The sequence below is a fragment of the Globicephala melas genome, chromosome 15, assembly GCF_963455315.2.
Source record: "Globicephala melas chromosome 15, mGloMel1.2, whole genome shotgun sequence".
Lineage (NCBI taxonomy): Eukaryota > Metazoa > Chordata > Mammalia > Artiodactyla > Delphinidae > Globicephala > Globicephala melas.
This window is the reverse complement of record NC_083328.1, coordinates 40,892,537-40,908,486: the sequence shown is the minus strand read 5'-3', so window position 1 is coordinate 40,908,486 and position 15,950 is coordinate 40,892,537. Positions and strand designations below refer to the sequence as shown.

At 54.8% G+C, this 15,950-nt stretch overlaps 1 protein-coding gene across 6 annotated transcripts in view; it reads left to right on the top strand.

The window, feature by feature from the left end:
- RALGAPA2 (Ral GTPase activating protein catalytic subunit alpha 2) overlaps positions 1-15,635 on the top strand; it is a 282,220-nt gene extending 266,585 nt beyond the window's left edge. For all 6 annotated transcript variants that reach the window (XM_030872473.2, XM_030872472.2, XM_060284396.1 and 3 more), the window contains 2 exons: positions 9,875-9,908; positions 12,850-15,635. In XM_030872473.2, coding sequence (XP_030728333.2) covers positions 9,875-9,882 — 8 coding nt within the window. In that variant the 3' untranslated portion in view covers positions 9,883-9,908; positions 12,850-15,635. The remainder of the gene's footprint in view (positions 1-9,874; positions 9,909-12,849) is intronic.
- Positions 15,636-15,950: the final 315 nt, after the last annotated feature.

Sequence of the window (15,950 nt, the reverse complement as noted above, 5' to 3'; positions counted from 1 at the left end):
CAACAGACGCACATCAGATGCTCCCAGGTGCCCGGGTAGGTCAAGCTCTAGGGCTCCAGGGGGCCGTCCCAAGGCCGCGAGGGGCTTCAACGTTCTGGGGGTGCTAGGAACGCAGCAGGATCCGGGCCCCGAGTACTGGAGTGGAGGGAGAATGTGGAGCCGTCAGCAAGCCTCGGGCCACCCTTCGTGTCCCGGGGTTCGTATTTTCCTCCCTTGGTGCTGGATACAGTGCGGGCTGGCCTGCCCTTGCTCCATCCTCAGATCCCACTGTCTTCCTGTCCCCCGACCCCACGCTCAACACTGGCCAGAACCTTCCAGTTCCAGCCTGGAGCCAGCCTCCCCAGCTGCAAGGGGGATGTGTCCTATCAGAGGCCAGGCTCTGATGTCCCCTTTGTCCAGCCTGTGGCCTCAGTCAAGTTCACGTTGCTCTGCAGCCCGTAGTCCAATTCTGTAAAATGGGTCTAACGCAGTACCTTCTACATAGTGCCCAATAATACGAACTGAAGGGCATTCGTAAGGCTCAGCAAGTTAGTATGTGTAAGGGGCTGAGGATAGTGCCCGGCACGTAGGAGCCCTCCACAGACGTCCCCTGGGCGGTCCCCTCACCACCCCGCCAGTCTGGGTTTTTCCTCACTCCGTCCTGTGCCACCCTCTTCCCTCCTGTTTCCACATGGAACTTGTGCCTCCTGGTTCCTCCTCTTGTTCTGGAGTCCCCTCCACCTGCGTTGGCCCGTCTCTTGGGGGGGGCGTGCAAACGGGGCCACTACCCATGAGATGCTGGCCAAACATCCCGCCTGTGGGGACCGTCCCAGACGTCAGAGCCACGGCTACAGAGCAGGACAGCCCAGAACTATACTCAGGCCATCCACAAGTGTCCCCCAAACACAGGTTCTCTGATGTTGCTGTCCGTTCAAGAGCTCGGGGCCACCCACTCTGCCCGCAGCGCGCTGGGCTGTATCTGAGCCGCGTTGCCACCTGGCCTGAGAACCACCGACCACCCCGCAGGGGCTGTGAGACCCAGCCGCTCCCTCCCTCCCACGTCACCAGTCGGCTCAGCCTGACCCCTGTGCATAGGACGCTTCTTTAGAAACTTAAAATGCATCTTCTTGGACAGATGGTAAAGCATCCGTGGGAATTGTTTTAACCCATAGTCCCATACCCGAACCCAGTGGTGCTGGCTCAGCTGTGCACTGGGCCACCCGTGAAGCCATACCATGCAGATGGTCCCTCCACCAGGGATTTGGAGTTTGGGGTCTGGGCATGGGTGGGGACTTGCTTTTCAAAACTAAGCAGTGCTGAGAACCACCGTCCCGCACGAAGGCAATTCTGTGATACTTCCATCCTCGGTCCAGCTCCCTTTAACTTATCTCACTTCTTGATTTTTCTCAGCACATGGAAGGCAGGCTTTGTCTTGTGTGTGTTCCTTCTATCTATAATGGGCTGTAATCTCTTTAAAGAATGATGCGTAAGTTTCTTTCTTACGTCATATGCAACAGGATTGCAGTAGAAATGCAGGCAGGAAGGAGTCTGGCTGTTGCTTTAAGGGGTCCAGGTGTCTCTAGACCACAGATGTGTGTGAGGCCTGATGCCGGAGCCAGACCAAACACCTGGAATCGGCTGTCATTCTCCGCCCCCCGACCCTCCTGGTCTCCTAGTGAAAGTGGACCAGTGAAGGGCAGCAGGGGTTCTCCGGGTGTGGAGCAGACAGGGCAGCCAGCAGCCTGGTTACTGCACAGACTGGGTACTGCAGCTGGAATAACTGAAACCTGGTTAGGATGCCTTCCTACGTGATATTGAGGGTTTTAAAGAGAATGTTCGACTACCCTGTTTCGCACCACATTTTGCCTCGTGCTTATTCATCCCTTTTTCCTCTAAAACTCCTTTACTCTCCCTGGTGTCAGCTCCGGAAGAGGGAAGCAAGAGATGAGACAAACATCTGTTCCAGTTGATCGGTTAGAAAACAATGTCACCCTCTCGCAGCCACCCCTGAGCAGGACTCTGCTGCGCGTTTCAGGGGAGCACAGAGGGCTCTGGAGACCCTGCACTCTGTCTCTCCCCTTCCCTCCCGGAGCTTGAACTCTTGTTAGGGAAAAGCAGACACTCGTGAATCACCAAAATTGGCTACTTATTAATAAGCGCAGATCAGTTAGCTCCAAACCACAACTACGTGTCACAAAGGTTCATCAAAAAAAAAAGACATTTAGTCAGTGGCTTGGGTCAGTTGTTGAGATTTCCCTGAGCCGGCCTTGCCGTCTGCTTCGTGAGCCTGGAACGAATGGAAACTTGCCTGATGTGTGTCAGTTGTCCCACTCGGCGTCCTGCTGGCCAGCCTGTAAGTTTCCCACGCTGGCTGAGATGGGGACTCTGAGAACTGGAAGGCCCGGTGCACAAGAGAATGAGATGCAGAGAGGAAGAAACCAGTCCTTCAGAGCCAGCGGGGGGACCCTCCTGCCCCGGGCAGGCAGGTGCGGAGGCTGGTCCCAGGTTCCCGGGAAAAGGCGGTACCCGAGACGATTCATTCCAGAGTATCGACATGACATTTAATGTGTTCCTTTGGAAGAACTTGAAGCTGCTGCTTTTTCTGTGAAATGCTGCCTTAGGTTTGCTCTGGTTTCTCAGACTTGCAGGGTTTTAAGTGCGAACGGCACCCTCCTCCTGCCTCACTGTTAAATACGGCCCCCGGGGAGACACAGCAGTTGCCAGGAGATGGTCGGCAGGTACCAAGAATTTTTCTCACAGTTTTTGGAAAAGACCCTTAAAGCTTATTTGAAATGACCTTGAGAAATTGTTTCGGAAGAGTCTGGAGCTCCTGACACCACAGGTTCACATGCCTTGTGAGCCATGGCTGGGGCCCTCACCTCCAGAAGGTTCTAGCAGGTGGAACACAGACAGCCTCAGCCGTCAGGGTGGGTTCCTGGAAGCCTCAATGGTTTTGCCTGAATTTCTATTTAGCAACAACCAAGGCAGAGGCCAAATGGGACCTCTCTTAGTAACGTTGCAGACAGCTGAAGAAAAAAAGGAAGAATATTTTATACCCTCCTTTTCCTGAAGAATATATGATGATAACCAGGAAATAAACCTCTAAATAGCATAGTAGAGAGAAAAACTGGTTCCTCTTTTCCCATTGGCCTTTAAAGTCTCTCGAAAGGCTTTAAGGAAGTCCCTTAAAAATGGGAAACATACCAGTCAACTTTTTAAAAAATTTTAAAAAAAAAAAGATTGCATGAAGCAGACAGCATTGACGTGGCCAGAATTCGTTTCTCAGCACCTGAGAAACCTCGTAGCATCAGTGCAGAGAGTGTTGAGAATGAACAGGCAGAACCCTATCCTCTGACCGCTTCCAGAATATGAATCCCAGCTGCACAGGACACGCTCCACCTACCTGGGCCCCCACGTGGGCCACCCAGCATCTCTCCTCCTGAGCGGGATGGGCTGATTCGTGTGGTCACCTGGGGGTGAGGGCAGCCGCCGGGTCTTCCAGGACCCTCTGGCAAGGTTCTGCCCCGCGGCCCCGATCCTGGGCGGGACCATGAAGCACACGCTGCCTTGCATGGCTGCAGAAGTGCACCCGGGCAGACGCTGCAGCTGGCGTGTTCCCAGCCCTGCAACCCTGCTCCCTAGCTGCGTCCCCAAGGCTGGGATCAGCCCGGTGCCACGTAACACCAGGGCCCTCCGTGACATCGGGCGTGACATGCGGCTCTCTGAGGCCGGGCGCTCCTGACCAGGGGTGTCTGCTGACCCAGGAGCATCAGGGACGAGGGTCCCGGAGGCTAGAGGTCACCACTGAAGAAAGGAAGCAGCCAGAAATAAGGGTTCTCAGGCCACTAGGCTGACTCTACTCTCTATCCCATCACCCAGAGTTGGTGACTTGCTAGAGGCCATATTTAGATACTCGGGTCCAGCTTGGGTCCCGGGACCCGCACACCTTTGATGCAGCTTCAGTAGATGGGGCGACAGTTCCGCTTGATCGTCACACAAACCCCACGGGGCCGGGGCCTCCACACACATTCCATAAAGATTGGGGATAGTGAGGGGTGCTAAGGAGGAAAAGCACCAAGGAGGGCCAGGAGTGCTACGGACACATAAAACAGGGGTGGGGTGCACTTGAAATGGGGTGGCAGCGGCGGCCTCCCCGAGACGGTGACGTTTGCGGGAAGCCTTGAGGGAGACAAGGGAGAGGGAGCCATTTGGAATTTGGGGGAAGCAGTCCGGGCAGAGGGAACAGCACGAGCAAAGGCCCTGAGGCGCATGTGAGGAGCAGCGAGGAGCCCAGCAAGGTGGGGACGGAAGAGCAGGAGATGGTCAGAGTGGCCCTCGACCCAGGCACAGACCTCAGCTGTCACTCTGGTGAGACTGGCAGCTCCCTGGGGGTGTGAGGCAGTGGGTGACATGTTGTGATTCTTGTTCGAAAAGATCACTCTGGCTTCTGTGGGGCGTATTCCTCAGGAGGGGTGGGCAGAAGGCCAGCCAGGTAAAATGCACGCCCATCACCTGGCATGCGGCAGGCACATGGTTCATGTGTGACTAAGGAGTGAACGTGGGTGGTTCAAAAGCTGTTCTCCCCAGACCTTCACTGTGGGCCCACAAGAGAGACCCCCAGAGAAGCCCCCTCAGCCCGGTGCCACGGAACGCAGCCCTAACCCAGCCAGCACAGGTGGAGGGAGCGCAGTAACACCCCTCCTTCAGGGGAACTGGGCGGGATTCTGACCTGTGCTCACCCCTTTAAGACCCCCAGACTCACACCAGAACCCATGAGCTTGCATGAAGGACCACGGTGGGTACCTCTCCATCGTCTGGAGAGACTTAACATGACTCCCAGTTACCCAGAAGGGCTGGGACAGGGGGTGAGCTTCCCTGGCATTTCTGATACAAATTGTCTCTAGAACAATCCATGGACAGTAATTCTTTACATCCCCGTGGGGATTTGCAGCTTCCTGTCCATGCTTCCCACCGTCTGCCCTCAGCAGAGTAAGAGTGAGCCCTTCGAGAGTTTGGAGCTGTTCTCAGCCTTGGGTGTTTTTTGTTGTGTCAAGGCCAGGGTCACGGCTTAAGTTTCTCCCAAACGAGACTCATCACCCACCCCGAAAGGACCCCTGCTTGTGGGGAGCACGCTCACAGAAGTGAAAAGCAGGGTGCAGGGAGGAGGCCTGCCTTAGAGGCAAAGGCAAAATGTTCCTCCCCAGAGGCAGAAAGGACGATCTCGGAGCCTTTATGGTCTGTACAGGGTGTAAGGTGGCAAATGCACCCCCTCTTCGGCACGGATAACTGAGAAATCCAACTGAAAGCTAACCAAAGTATTTCCTACGTTAGAAGTGGGCAGCGCAGGAAGACTTCACATGTAGAAAACAGCTGTGGGCTAAAGCAGCTTCCTTCACATCTGAAGACCAAAGGACAGCTTTTATCCGTAGGACCCAGACAGCCCACTGCACCCTTACTGCTTCCTCAGAGCAATACGGAGAACTCACCGTCCTCCCGCGTGTCACCACAGACGTAACTTCTGTGTTTCCTGGAGCTGTTGATTACTGGGAAATTTAAAAAACAATGCCCAGCAGCACACAGAATCCCAGTGTAATCCCGCCTCACCGCCCAAGGCCACTCCTGAGTTGTTGTTGTTGGTTTTTTTTGCGGTACGCGGGCCTCTCACTGTTGTGGCCTCTCCCGTTGCGGAGCACAGGCTCCGGACACGCAGGCTCAGTGGCCATGGCTCACGGGCCCAGCCGCTCTGTGGCATGTGGGATCTTCCCGGACGGGGCACGAACCCGTGTCCCCTGCATCGGCAGGCGGACTCTCAACCACTGCACCACCAGAGAAGCCTTCACTCCTGAGTTTTTATAAAACAGACGAAGTTAGAATAAAGCTGGGAGACAACCTTGCAGGGAGAGCAGTGTGTCACCCGAGGGGTAGCGCCGTTTGCTCTGCTTTGAGGATGGTTCGCAGCATGCGGCGAACTCAGTGCTTTTAGTATATTCACAAAGTTGTGCAACCATCACCACAATCTAATTTTAGAACCTTTTTATCCCTCCTGAAAAACAAAAACATAAACCCACTAGTAGTCAGTCCCCATTCCCCCCACCCCCAGCCCTAAGCAACCACTAGTCCACTTTCTGTCTGTCTGGATCTGCCTATTGTGGGCGTTGCGTGTACATGGAATCAGACAATACGTGGTCTTTACTGACTGGCGTCTTTCACTTAGCACGTTCTCAAGGGTCGTCCGCGTTGTAGCCTGTATCGGTATTTTACATGTTTTTGTTGCCAGATACTATTCCATTCCGACCACACTTCGGTTCCATTCATCATGTGGTGGACATTTGGCCTATTTCCACTTTTTAGCTATTGTGGTATTGCTGCTATCAACATTTCTGTACTGTTTTTCCATCTTGAGATGTGAAGAATTCAGTCTGGTAAAATGAGCCGTCTCTCCATGGCCGGGATAGACGGAGATCTCCGTGTTCACGCTCCGTGAGCTAGCTGGAGGGTCTGGAAGCATCTTTCTCCACGAGGGCCTAACAAGACATTAATTTTCAGTGTTTAGTTAAATTCAGTCATAGATGCATAAATGTACATTATAGTCATGGAAGGGGGAGAGAAAAATGCCAGACAAGCGTTTTCAAGAACGTTCCACCCGCCGGCCGGGCCCCCGCACAGGTGGGCGGGCACAGTGCACGCACTTTCTCTGCCCGTCTGTCTCTCGGTCCAGCTGCCCTAGCTTTCTGCTTCAGAACCCAAGTTGATGGGCCAGACCAACGACCAAAAAAGAAGCCAAGCCCAGAGCCAGGTCCGGGGCCAGGACACAGCCCCTTCTGCTGGGTTGGAAATTCTGGAAGCCATCCTTGGGCCATTTGGCCATGGTAATTAGGCTGGCTAGTGCCCACTGGCCTTGGGTTGCCAGTGCTGCGTTGAGTGTGTAGGCTTACCCCGTTCCTGGTGCTCAGAGCCATTCCAAGGGGTCTGAGTAGCCCAGACAGCTCTCTGATCTCCCGCTCAGTCCGCCTTCCTGCTGGGAGGGTATTTAGCGCTCACCTAAAGCTGAAACCCCAGCCCACTGTTTCTCTCCCTCACCGTGGCAGCTCTCAAAACCATTCCCTTCGCTAATTATCCTGAACCAGCTCATCATTTCCCACACTGATGGCTCAGTAACAAGGACCCAGGGAGAGCAGCCACTTTTCTTCTCTGACCCTGCCCAGCGTTATCCCGGGGGACAGTCCTGGACGGCAGCCTTGCCTCAGAGATAAGACGCCTGGTGCAAATCCTTGCTCTTTTGCTCTCCGGTGAGTACAGCTAGAGAAAACAGGCCACAGAAAGGCCCACCGGTTTTCGGAAAGCCTCCAACAGAGCTGCATAGAACACAGCAAATCTCCAACCAAGACGGTGGTTTCCTGTGTCTCTTGAAACCCTTGTGGATATCCAGGTGTCAGAGGAGCCTCACGAAGCCCAAGAAGCAGGACATCTTTCTCTAAAAGCAACTTCTGGAGTCTCCAGACGCCCGCTCTGTGTCTGAGCCGCTGAGTGACCGCAGTTGGCCCGTTGGCATCCAAGTTACTCCTGAAAGGGTCTCCCCAGGGGCGTCTCGCTCAGCTGCTCTCAGATGTGAGTGGGGCTGACTCCTGATTCCCAGCACCACTCACGTGTAAGAAATCTCTGAATTTAAGATACATATTAACCCGTGCAATCAGTGTTTCTCCACCTTTTATTCTTCCTGCCGTACCAGGGAGGCTTCTAAGACATTTTTATTTCCTAATTTGTCTCCTCCCCTGAAACACCACAGAAATACCGTTTACCTGTATATTCTCTGTACTTCTATCTGCGCGTTATACAAATAAAGAGTAAGATATTTTTGCCCCCCGATGGCATGCCGTTAACTTTGCCACCAAAGCTTTCAAAGGCAGGGGTTTCATCTGCTCTGTTCACCACTGTCACCTGGAGCCTAGAACAGTACCTGGCACATACCAGGCACCCGGTTGATGAAATAATTAGGGTTGGCGTCTCCCATGCCCCTGGGCATCACGCAGCTCCAAGCACCATGGTCTCTTCTGGTGTCTCCACCACTGCCCAGGGTGGTGGGTACCTCTTGCTGACCCCCAAGGAGGCGTCAGGAAGCTGACAGCCTGCTCCTCCGTGCCACGCACAGGGGCCCCGCCCTTTGGTAGCACTGTCTGTTTGTCAAGGGCAAGTGACATTTGAGCCCCATGGAATAATTACGGCAGCCCCCAACTGCCTCTGTGTTTGCATCTCCTTAACTCGCCCGTGGATTGGCAGTTCCTGAGACATTCTGTCTGGTCCAGCACAGCACACCGGGCTGCATCTGGGGACACACCGGGAGAGGGGCAGGCTGTCCTCATCAGCAATTACAAACAAGCCCTCCATTGTCAGACGCACCATCTGTTTGCTTGCTTCCACCAATCGGCTACCTGTACGCCCAGCATCACCAGGGCCGAGGGGCTGCTGGGGAGGGGGATCGAGAAGCCCCTTCGTGGGGAGAGGGTCAGCAGCACGGGGCCCTGGGAAGCCCAGCCCCTCCACTGGAGGAAGACCCACCTAGAGATGTCCCACGACTGCCGTCTTCCAGGAGCACGTGGTGCATTGGGGGAGGACAGGCAATCTAGATCATCGCATTGTCTAAAGGTCCCTCAGAAAACATACCAGTCCAGCACCAGGAAGCAACGCTGCCCGAGAACTTCCTGTGCCCCTAGAGCTCGATCACCGTGTAAAGAAGGAGCCGTTAACAGTGGCTAGAAATCAAGTAAGACAGAGAAGCCTAGTGTATCATCACGATCAGTTATTTATCCTGAAGTTTCCAATCCCACATAATTTTGGAGGGTGGGGAGGAGTGAAATTTTCATTGATGGACTGTACAGTACAGCTTCAGAGAAGCCCAGATTTCTTCCGGAGAGCCCCACCTAAGATCTGTCGGTGGTCCCTCCTCCGACGGCATCCGTCTTAGAAACTGGCCCTGGTCACCGTGCCTGCCTTGCTGGTGAGGTCAGCAGACAATCCAAGTTTACAACGGCGGCCGGACAGACAGCAGTCCATGTCGTTGATAAATGTCCTTTGTCCAGATATGATGGTGGTCTAGTGACACTGAATTCAGGAGTACTGTGGCGGTTAGGGTGAGGAGCTGTCACCTGACGCGGAAAGAGGCTGCGTTTGCTAAGGAAACCCACGTGGGAAATAGGATGGCCGTGGTGAGGGGGGAGTTGGGGTAGTTAAGAAAAACTATCACAAAGCACGAAAGAGCTCAGAGCCTCTCTGGGGTCTGGCAGGACTGCTGGGGTCCTGCTACTCTGTGCGCGAGGGTCCGATGTCGTCTCTGCGGGGTCCCTTTCGCAGCCACACTCTGCACCGCACACTGCGTGCTTCCCCCCTGGGGACTGTTACATCGCAGGTGCCACCCGTACTGAACTGACACACTGCGTACCACTCAAAACCTGTAAAATGAAACTTGGAGACATGTAAACTTGTACACTTGGAGGGTGTCAGTTATTTTTTCAAGGCATCCATAGAATTCCAATTGCTGGTCTTGAAAACTCTTCTCTTTGACTGTATCTTAGACCAAATATTTAGGAAACATCAGGCAGCAGGGACAGGATACCAAGGTCAGTGCCACCCAGTGTCTGCGGGGCTCCCAAGAGCATCTGTCACACATCCTGGGAGAGCTAACGTTACCTTCGTTTCACACCTATCTGGGTGACACCAGCTAGAATTCTGTCCTGCCGAGGGACTTGTAGGGGAATTTCCAATTCGTAATGATCTCTGAAACTGCAAGAACACTCAGGCCGCCCAGGAATAAACGTATTTTTAGCACTGTGCTCATATCAAGTTGGGCTGTGCGTGTGCCAGGCTTGCATTCACTTCATTTTATGTTCTTTCCCTTCAGATACGTAAAGGCCTCGGCGCGGTATTTGTACAAGGTAAGACTGATACTTCAGCGGATTGGCCAACCACCCTGCTTATTCACTAACCCATCTCCCTCCGTGGCTGACTCAATGCTGAGATGCCCACAGGTTCCTGCCTCCTGCTCTCCTCCATAGGGGCTCTGCCCTGCGTGTCTGCGCTGCCTGCCCACCCGGGAAACCCAGGCTGGCCTTTCTTCGGCCCCTGTACTCTGGGTGGAATCTCACACCAACACCTGCCATCCCAGAAAATGTCTTTGTCACCCGCCCTTTTGTGTGCGGGGCCTCGGGGAGCCAGTGGACCCGGGGCCGCCCCCTTTTTTGTCGCCGAGCCAGGAGGAGCAGGGTCTTGAGATGGGCTGATAAGACGCAGCACGTGCGGGCTGGCCTTTGACCGTTGGCCTTAATGGGGCCCCCGAGGCCTGGGCTGGGGAGGGCAGGTCGTCCCGGGTCTGCTGAATGGAACAGCTGGGAAAGGAAGAGCAGACAAAAGCTGGGGGAATCTCAGAGGGTGGAGAACCCCGGGATTGCTGTGGTTTAGGACCCAGAGGGCAGGCCAGCCACGGCAGGTGTGACCTCCGTGCGCCTCCCCTTTCTGCCCCGGTCTGGAGTCCAGGCCCTTCCTGTGCGCCCCAATGGATGGCAGACACCCCGCAGCAGTGCTGCAGAAAAGCCTCTTGGGGTGGCCTGGGCTGTACCCACTCATGGGCTTATAGGTGGAAGGGAGAGCAGATGATGAGGAAGATGATGGGGCAGGTCAGGGAGCGAGGTGTCATTTATCAGTCGCGTCACCCACAGTGGGGCTGCAGCACAGACGACGCCACTGCCTGAGTAGATGTGGAGGGGAAGTTAGGGGCTAGAGTTCTTGGTTTAGCCGAAGCACTGCCCACCTCCCGCAGGCAGGGCCACTGCCACAAGGAGGTGACCCTCCAACCCAGCTGCCCTTTCTTAGCCCCTCAGCCACGGAATTGCCCCAACCCCGGGCTCACTGGGGCCAGCCCCCAGGGCGGCACAAGCCACAAAGCCCAGGTGCCCATGTCGGCCAGGCAGAGCAGCTGTACAGTCCCCTCCAGCAGTGGGGATGCGTGCAAAAGCCTTTATTTGCTGGGACCCCGTATCCACACGTGTCCTCCCGCCCCTCCACAAAGGTGGCCAAGTGGGGCTCCAGTGTCCTTTGAACAGACGCCCAGCTTCCAGCTCGAGGAAAGGCCGGGCGGGGGCAGTGGCTGTCAGCAGCCAGGGGTGGAATCGCCCCCTTTGCGGCTGGCCTGCTCGGTCCGCAGCTGCCGCCTCCCCATCAATCACGGGGTACAGTGGGCACAACGGGAGCCAGGGGACGGGCCAACAGAAAGGTGGGGACTGGAGGAATGCCGGGGGCGTGCAGGGCAGGCTCCTGCCCGGGCGTGACCTTCCCGGGGCACCCGGTGGTGGGTCCACTGCCCTCAGATGCACGAAAGCCGCTTTGCTGCAAGAGCTTCGCAGCTCGTCAAAGTTGGCATCACCCTGCCCACCCGCCACGCCGCGGTGCAGGACCGAGAGGGGCCCCCTCCTGCCTCCCTGGTAGGGGTGGAGGGTTAAATGTTTCCCTTCTGGCCCAGAAGTACTCTCACTTAATATCAGGTCTTTGAACATCACTTTATCTCTTTCATTTACTTGCTTTTTTTTGGGAAGGGGGGTCCCTCTCCCAATCGATCTGATTCCAAAGTGGGTGGGGTGAAGTCTTACACAATTCTAAGTGAAGGTATTCAAACTAGAATCGTACCTGGGATTCAGTCAGGGCTGTTCGCCCTGCGGCCCGCTCCCCTGGACTACATGCTGATGTGATGCCCACCTCTGGCTCCAGGGTGATGGGGCGATGTAACCAACACTGCCTCCACCTCTGATGGCAGTACAGCTCTGCTGCTTTTAGCGAAAGCAGCCTGTTTTCAAAGACAAAAACAGCAGGAGAGAGACCCACAACTCTTCTCTCTGCCGCGACCTTCCTGGGATCAGAGGGAGGAGACAGAAGCCCGGGCTGGGGGACCTTAAAGCTGAATTTCGGAACAGCACCGGGGAAGGTGGTCTCCTTGGCTCCAGGCGTGTTTGCAGGTATTGATTCCAGAGGCACTCCCTGGAAACAATGAGGTCAGATCCGAAAATGACAGAAGATGCTGTGAATAAGGTCACTGCGTACATTAATTTCAAAGGCCAGTAATGATGGAAATGGCAGTAGCGAAAGCCCCAGAAGTGAAGGATGTCGGGAGAAGGTTAGAAAGCCTGCTTTTGAGGAAGCTGGGGCGCAGCCCAGCAGGGTTTAAAAATAGGTTATTAGGAGGGTGACGAAACGGTCCTCCCTCGAAGCACTGCCCAGGGGACCTGCCTCAGCAACCGCGGCCCGGTGTTGCAGCAGCGGGCGCCGGGGTTCCTCCGAGCAGCCCTGGGGACTGGGGGCGCGGCGGGCACGCAGCCTTCAGCTTCATTCCTTTTTCCCTCTGGAGCTAAACAGCTGTAGGCTCTTCTGGACGCATTCAATTAGTCCTGACCTCCTGTCTCAGACCCCTTGGGGAATAATCGAGTTGTAACTCCTGGTGTAAAGTACCAGCATGTAGATCCGTGTAAATAACAACACCGACCGGTCCACAAGCTACCCCTGAAGTTTTCTTGCTCTTTCATTGACTCTGGGCCGTGCTGCTCCTTTGGCTTCCCCCGTTCCCCGCACTGTCATCAGCGCCTTTTCTCTTCATTCTTTATTGCAGATTGGACGGTAAGGCCCAGTGAATTTCAAAAAGATTCATAGCTCCCTTTATGCTGCAGGAAAGTCCAGAGCAAAGGCTGGGAAGAAAGACCTTGGTCTGTGGGTTCATTCAGCAAACACCCCTGCACGCACAGCTCCGGGCGGGGGTCCAGCCCTCTTCCAGGGGCCGTGGCACATCCTCCCTCCAACCTGTGCCCACGTGGGCCTCCCTCTGCTTCCTTCCAGGGCCCTGGCCGCCAGGCTGAGCCTCCTACACGGTGCCTCTCGGGGAGTGTGAGACGGCTGAGAGTCCCCCACTTCCCACCCGAATCCCCAAACCCAGACTCCGGGAACATCGCTGCCCTGCTGGTGCCCTCAGCCGGTCTCCCCATTCACCGTCTTCTGAAGTTGAAGAGGAATCCCACCGAAATGCTGTGGATCGGACTTTCAAACTAGGCGGTGGCATCTCAGGAACCCTGGGCTTCGAAAGAAGAAAAGAAAAAGTCGCCAACAACCGGAGACTCGCCCACTGTCACGCGGTGCCGGTGGGGCTGCCCTAGCAGAGGAAAAAGGAGAAGGTTCCGGGCTTTCCGGGAGGGCGGGGGGCAGCTGACTCTGTCTGCCGGTCGTTTATAAACCCATCATGTCTCACCGAGGGGCCGGTTGTTGGAGGAATGTTCCCTGCCTTGATTTTGCTCATTCTTCTTCTGTTAGGATTTATGGTTAGTCCAGAATTTCATCATCATGGAAATTGGCTTTCCCTAGAGTCTCGAGCCCGGGAGAAGTTTTATCTCCGTTGCTGTGTGTATTCCACCTGGTTCCTGATGCCCGCTAACTGGGGAGAGGTTTCCTGCCCCTGGCCCTGCTGGAGGCCCTCCAGGTGATGATGATGAAGCTTCTATCACAGAGCGCTCAGGTGATTCTAGAAACACAGGGTCCTGTCCCCGCAAAGCTCCCTTCCAGGCACCTCCGAAGGCTTTGCCCTGTGGTGCCCAGCCGGCAGGGGCCTCACACACGTTTCCTGACACACAGAGCTTTAGGGTGACAGATCCCGAGCGGAGGGTGTGTGATCCCTACTTTGTACCCATTTGCCTCCCCAAGGAAGGCCTGTTGCATCTTTTTTAAAAAAAAAAAAAAAGAAAGAAAGAAAGAAAGCCCCACCTTCCGTCTGGGGTCGGTGTGTTGGGTGCAGGCCCTCTGCTTGTCATCTAGGCCCTCGGACCATCTGCGGAGTAAGCCCAGGGCTCAACAGGGGAGCCGCCAGCTAAGGGCTTGGAAAGGTCTCCGTGCAGGTGCTTCCCCACCTCTCCACTCTTGCCCTCACCTGTGCACACCCCCAGCCTACCTTGGCCACCTTCCCGCTGAGCCCACTCTCCCGCAGAGCTGCCGTTTCCCCTGACCACCCAGGTCCAGGTGGCTGGGCTGGTACCCGACGTTGGCAGGAGAGGTGGGCAGACCCGGGAGCCAGCCTTGGTGTGGGGACAGTGGAGAAAGGCTTTCCTGGAAGGAGGGGACTTCTAATTCTCAAGGGAGCGTGTTCTTCTGTTTTACAGAGGATTGCAGGTAGGACTTGAGGCCAGGCCCACAGAAAGGGGGAGCTCGAGCACCGCTGGGACCCGAGAGAACCAGGTTCATTCCAAACAGAGGCCGTGCTCTGGGCCGGCCTGTAAACGGGGCCGATTTGTTGCTTTATTGGGGACTTAGTGGCAACATAAAGGGTGACCGGAAGTGACAGCCTTTTCTGCTGTGTTAGCAGCTGTCACGATTCTTATCTTCCTGGGCACCCCCTCCCCGACCTTAAGTGATGTGGGCTGTCTGCTTGGTGTGCTTTGGCCCACGTGGCTCTGGACTCAGCACGCTCGCCGCTGCTCCGTGGTACCTCATTCCTGCGGGAAGGGCATCCCATGCTCCTGGGCTCCCGAGTACCACGGAAGCTCTAGCTTCTGGGAGAATGTGTCACCTTCAGGCTCTAGAATAACCCTGTTGCAGAATTCTTGGATTTAGTCAGTGTCAGGATTCAGAATCGTATTGAACCCCCCCCCGGACTCTTGCACCGTGATTCCACTTCATCTCCAGGAACCAGTCCTGACCTGGAGTGGGAAATCCGGTTGTAGGTAGCAAATAGGTAGACCTTCCTATAATCCCTCATGATCTTTGGCAGCCCCGTGGCCCTAGAGGACAGCCAGAAGTTCTATGGCTCTTAGCAGTAACAGCTTTGGTTTGGAGATTTGGAACCGGGAGACAGGAACCCTAGCGACCAGTTTTGCTTGCACTCACATGCACTTGAATCGTTCATGTTATTTGGGGTGGAAAATTGAAATGATCAAGTTTTTTTTTTTTTTTTTCACTTAGAAAAGCAAATATCGAGCTTCTGTAATAAATGCCTTTCAGCAAAATTGCCGAGGATCACTCATCCGGTGGGGACCCCACCGGAGTCACAGTGCTGACTCGTCACTTCAGTAGGTCAGCCATCTGTAAACAGAAGTGGCCCTAAGCGGCCCAAAATAGATAAGACTTGCTGGCTTCCAGGCAGGGCCAGGCCAGTCCCCTCACTTCTCTGCACGCTGATTTCCATCTGAAGCAAAGATGTTGTTCTATAGTCTCACTGAGTAGGTTTTTGTCCTTAAAAAAATAGTAATTCCACAAAATGAGGACATTTGAAGTGGTAAAACCTTAAGTAGACAGACAGCAGTGGGGACGTGTAGCTCGGGTAAGCGACTGTCACAGCGTCTTCCTGCGGTTACGGCTGCAGTTCCCGACGGCCGCTGGGAAGGAGGGGGTTTCAGCCTGACTCTATGAGCGAGGCCGGCTTATGGGACCTTAGCCTTACCAACAAGATCCTGTGGCTCGGCAGACAATGCAAATCACGTCTTCCCGACCTTCCTCAGGTGTGACCACTTCGTTCACTGTCCTATCTGTATCATCTGGAGGTCTGAAGGACGCTTTCATGTTTACTGTGATGTCGTAGATGTAACTGTGCTACCTTCATAGCTACTGAAGGGGAATGTCCACATCCGAAGGGAAATTCAGCAGGAAACAACCATGTTTTAGTTGCACTCAGTACCTATGTATGACATACACATTAAGTGAATGTTTTCTTGTGTTTTCAGGTCTACAATATTTAGTACATGTAAATGAGGATGAAATTTGATAAACCTGGTAAATTAAGTTATAGGGTGTCATGTGATTTCTATCTTGCTGTCTCTTATTATTTAATTTTCCTGATGCTCCACACCTGGGCTTATACCTCCATCGGTGTAGACTTCGCCTGTAACCCACTTGGCAGGCAAGGTGCCCCGTGGCGAGGGGTGACCCTCGCCCGGAGAAGCACACGGCCCACCGATGGC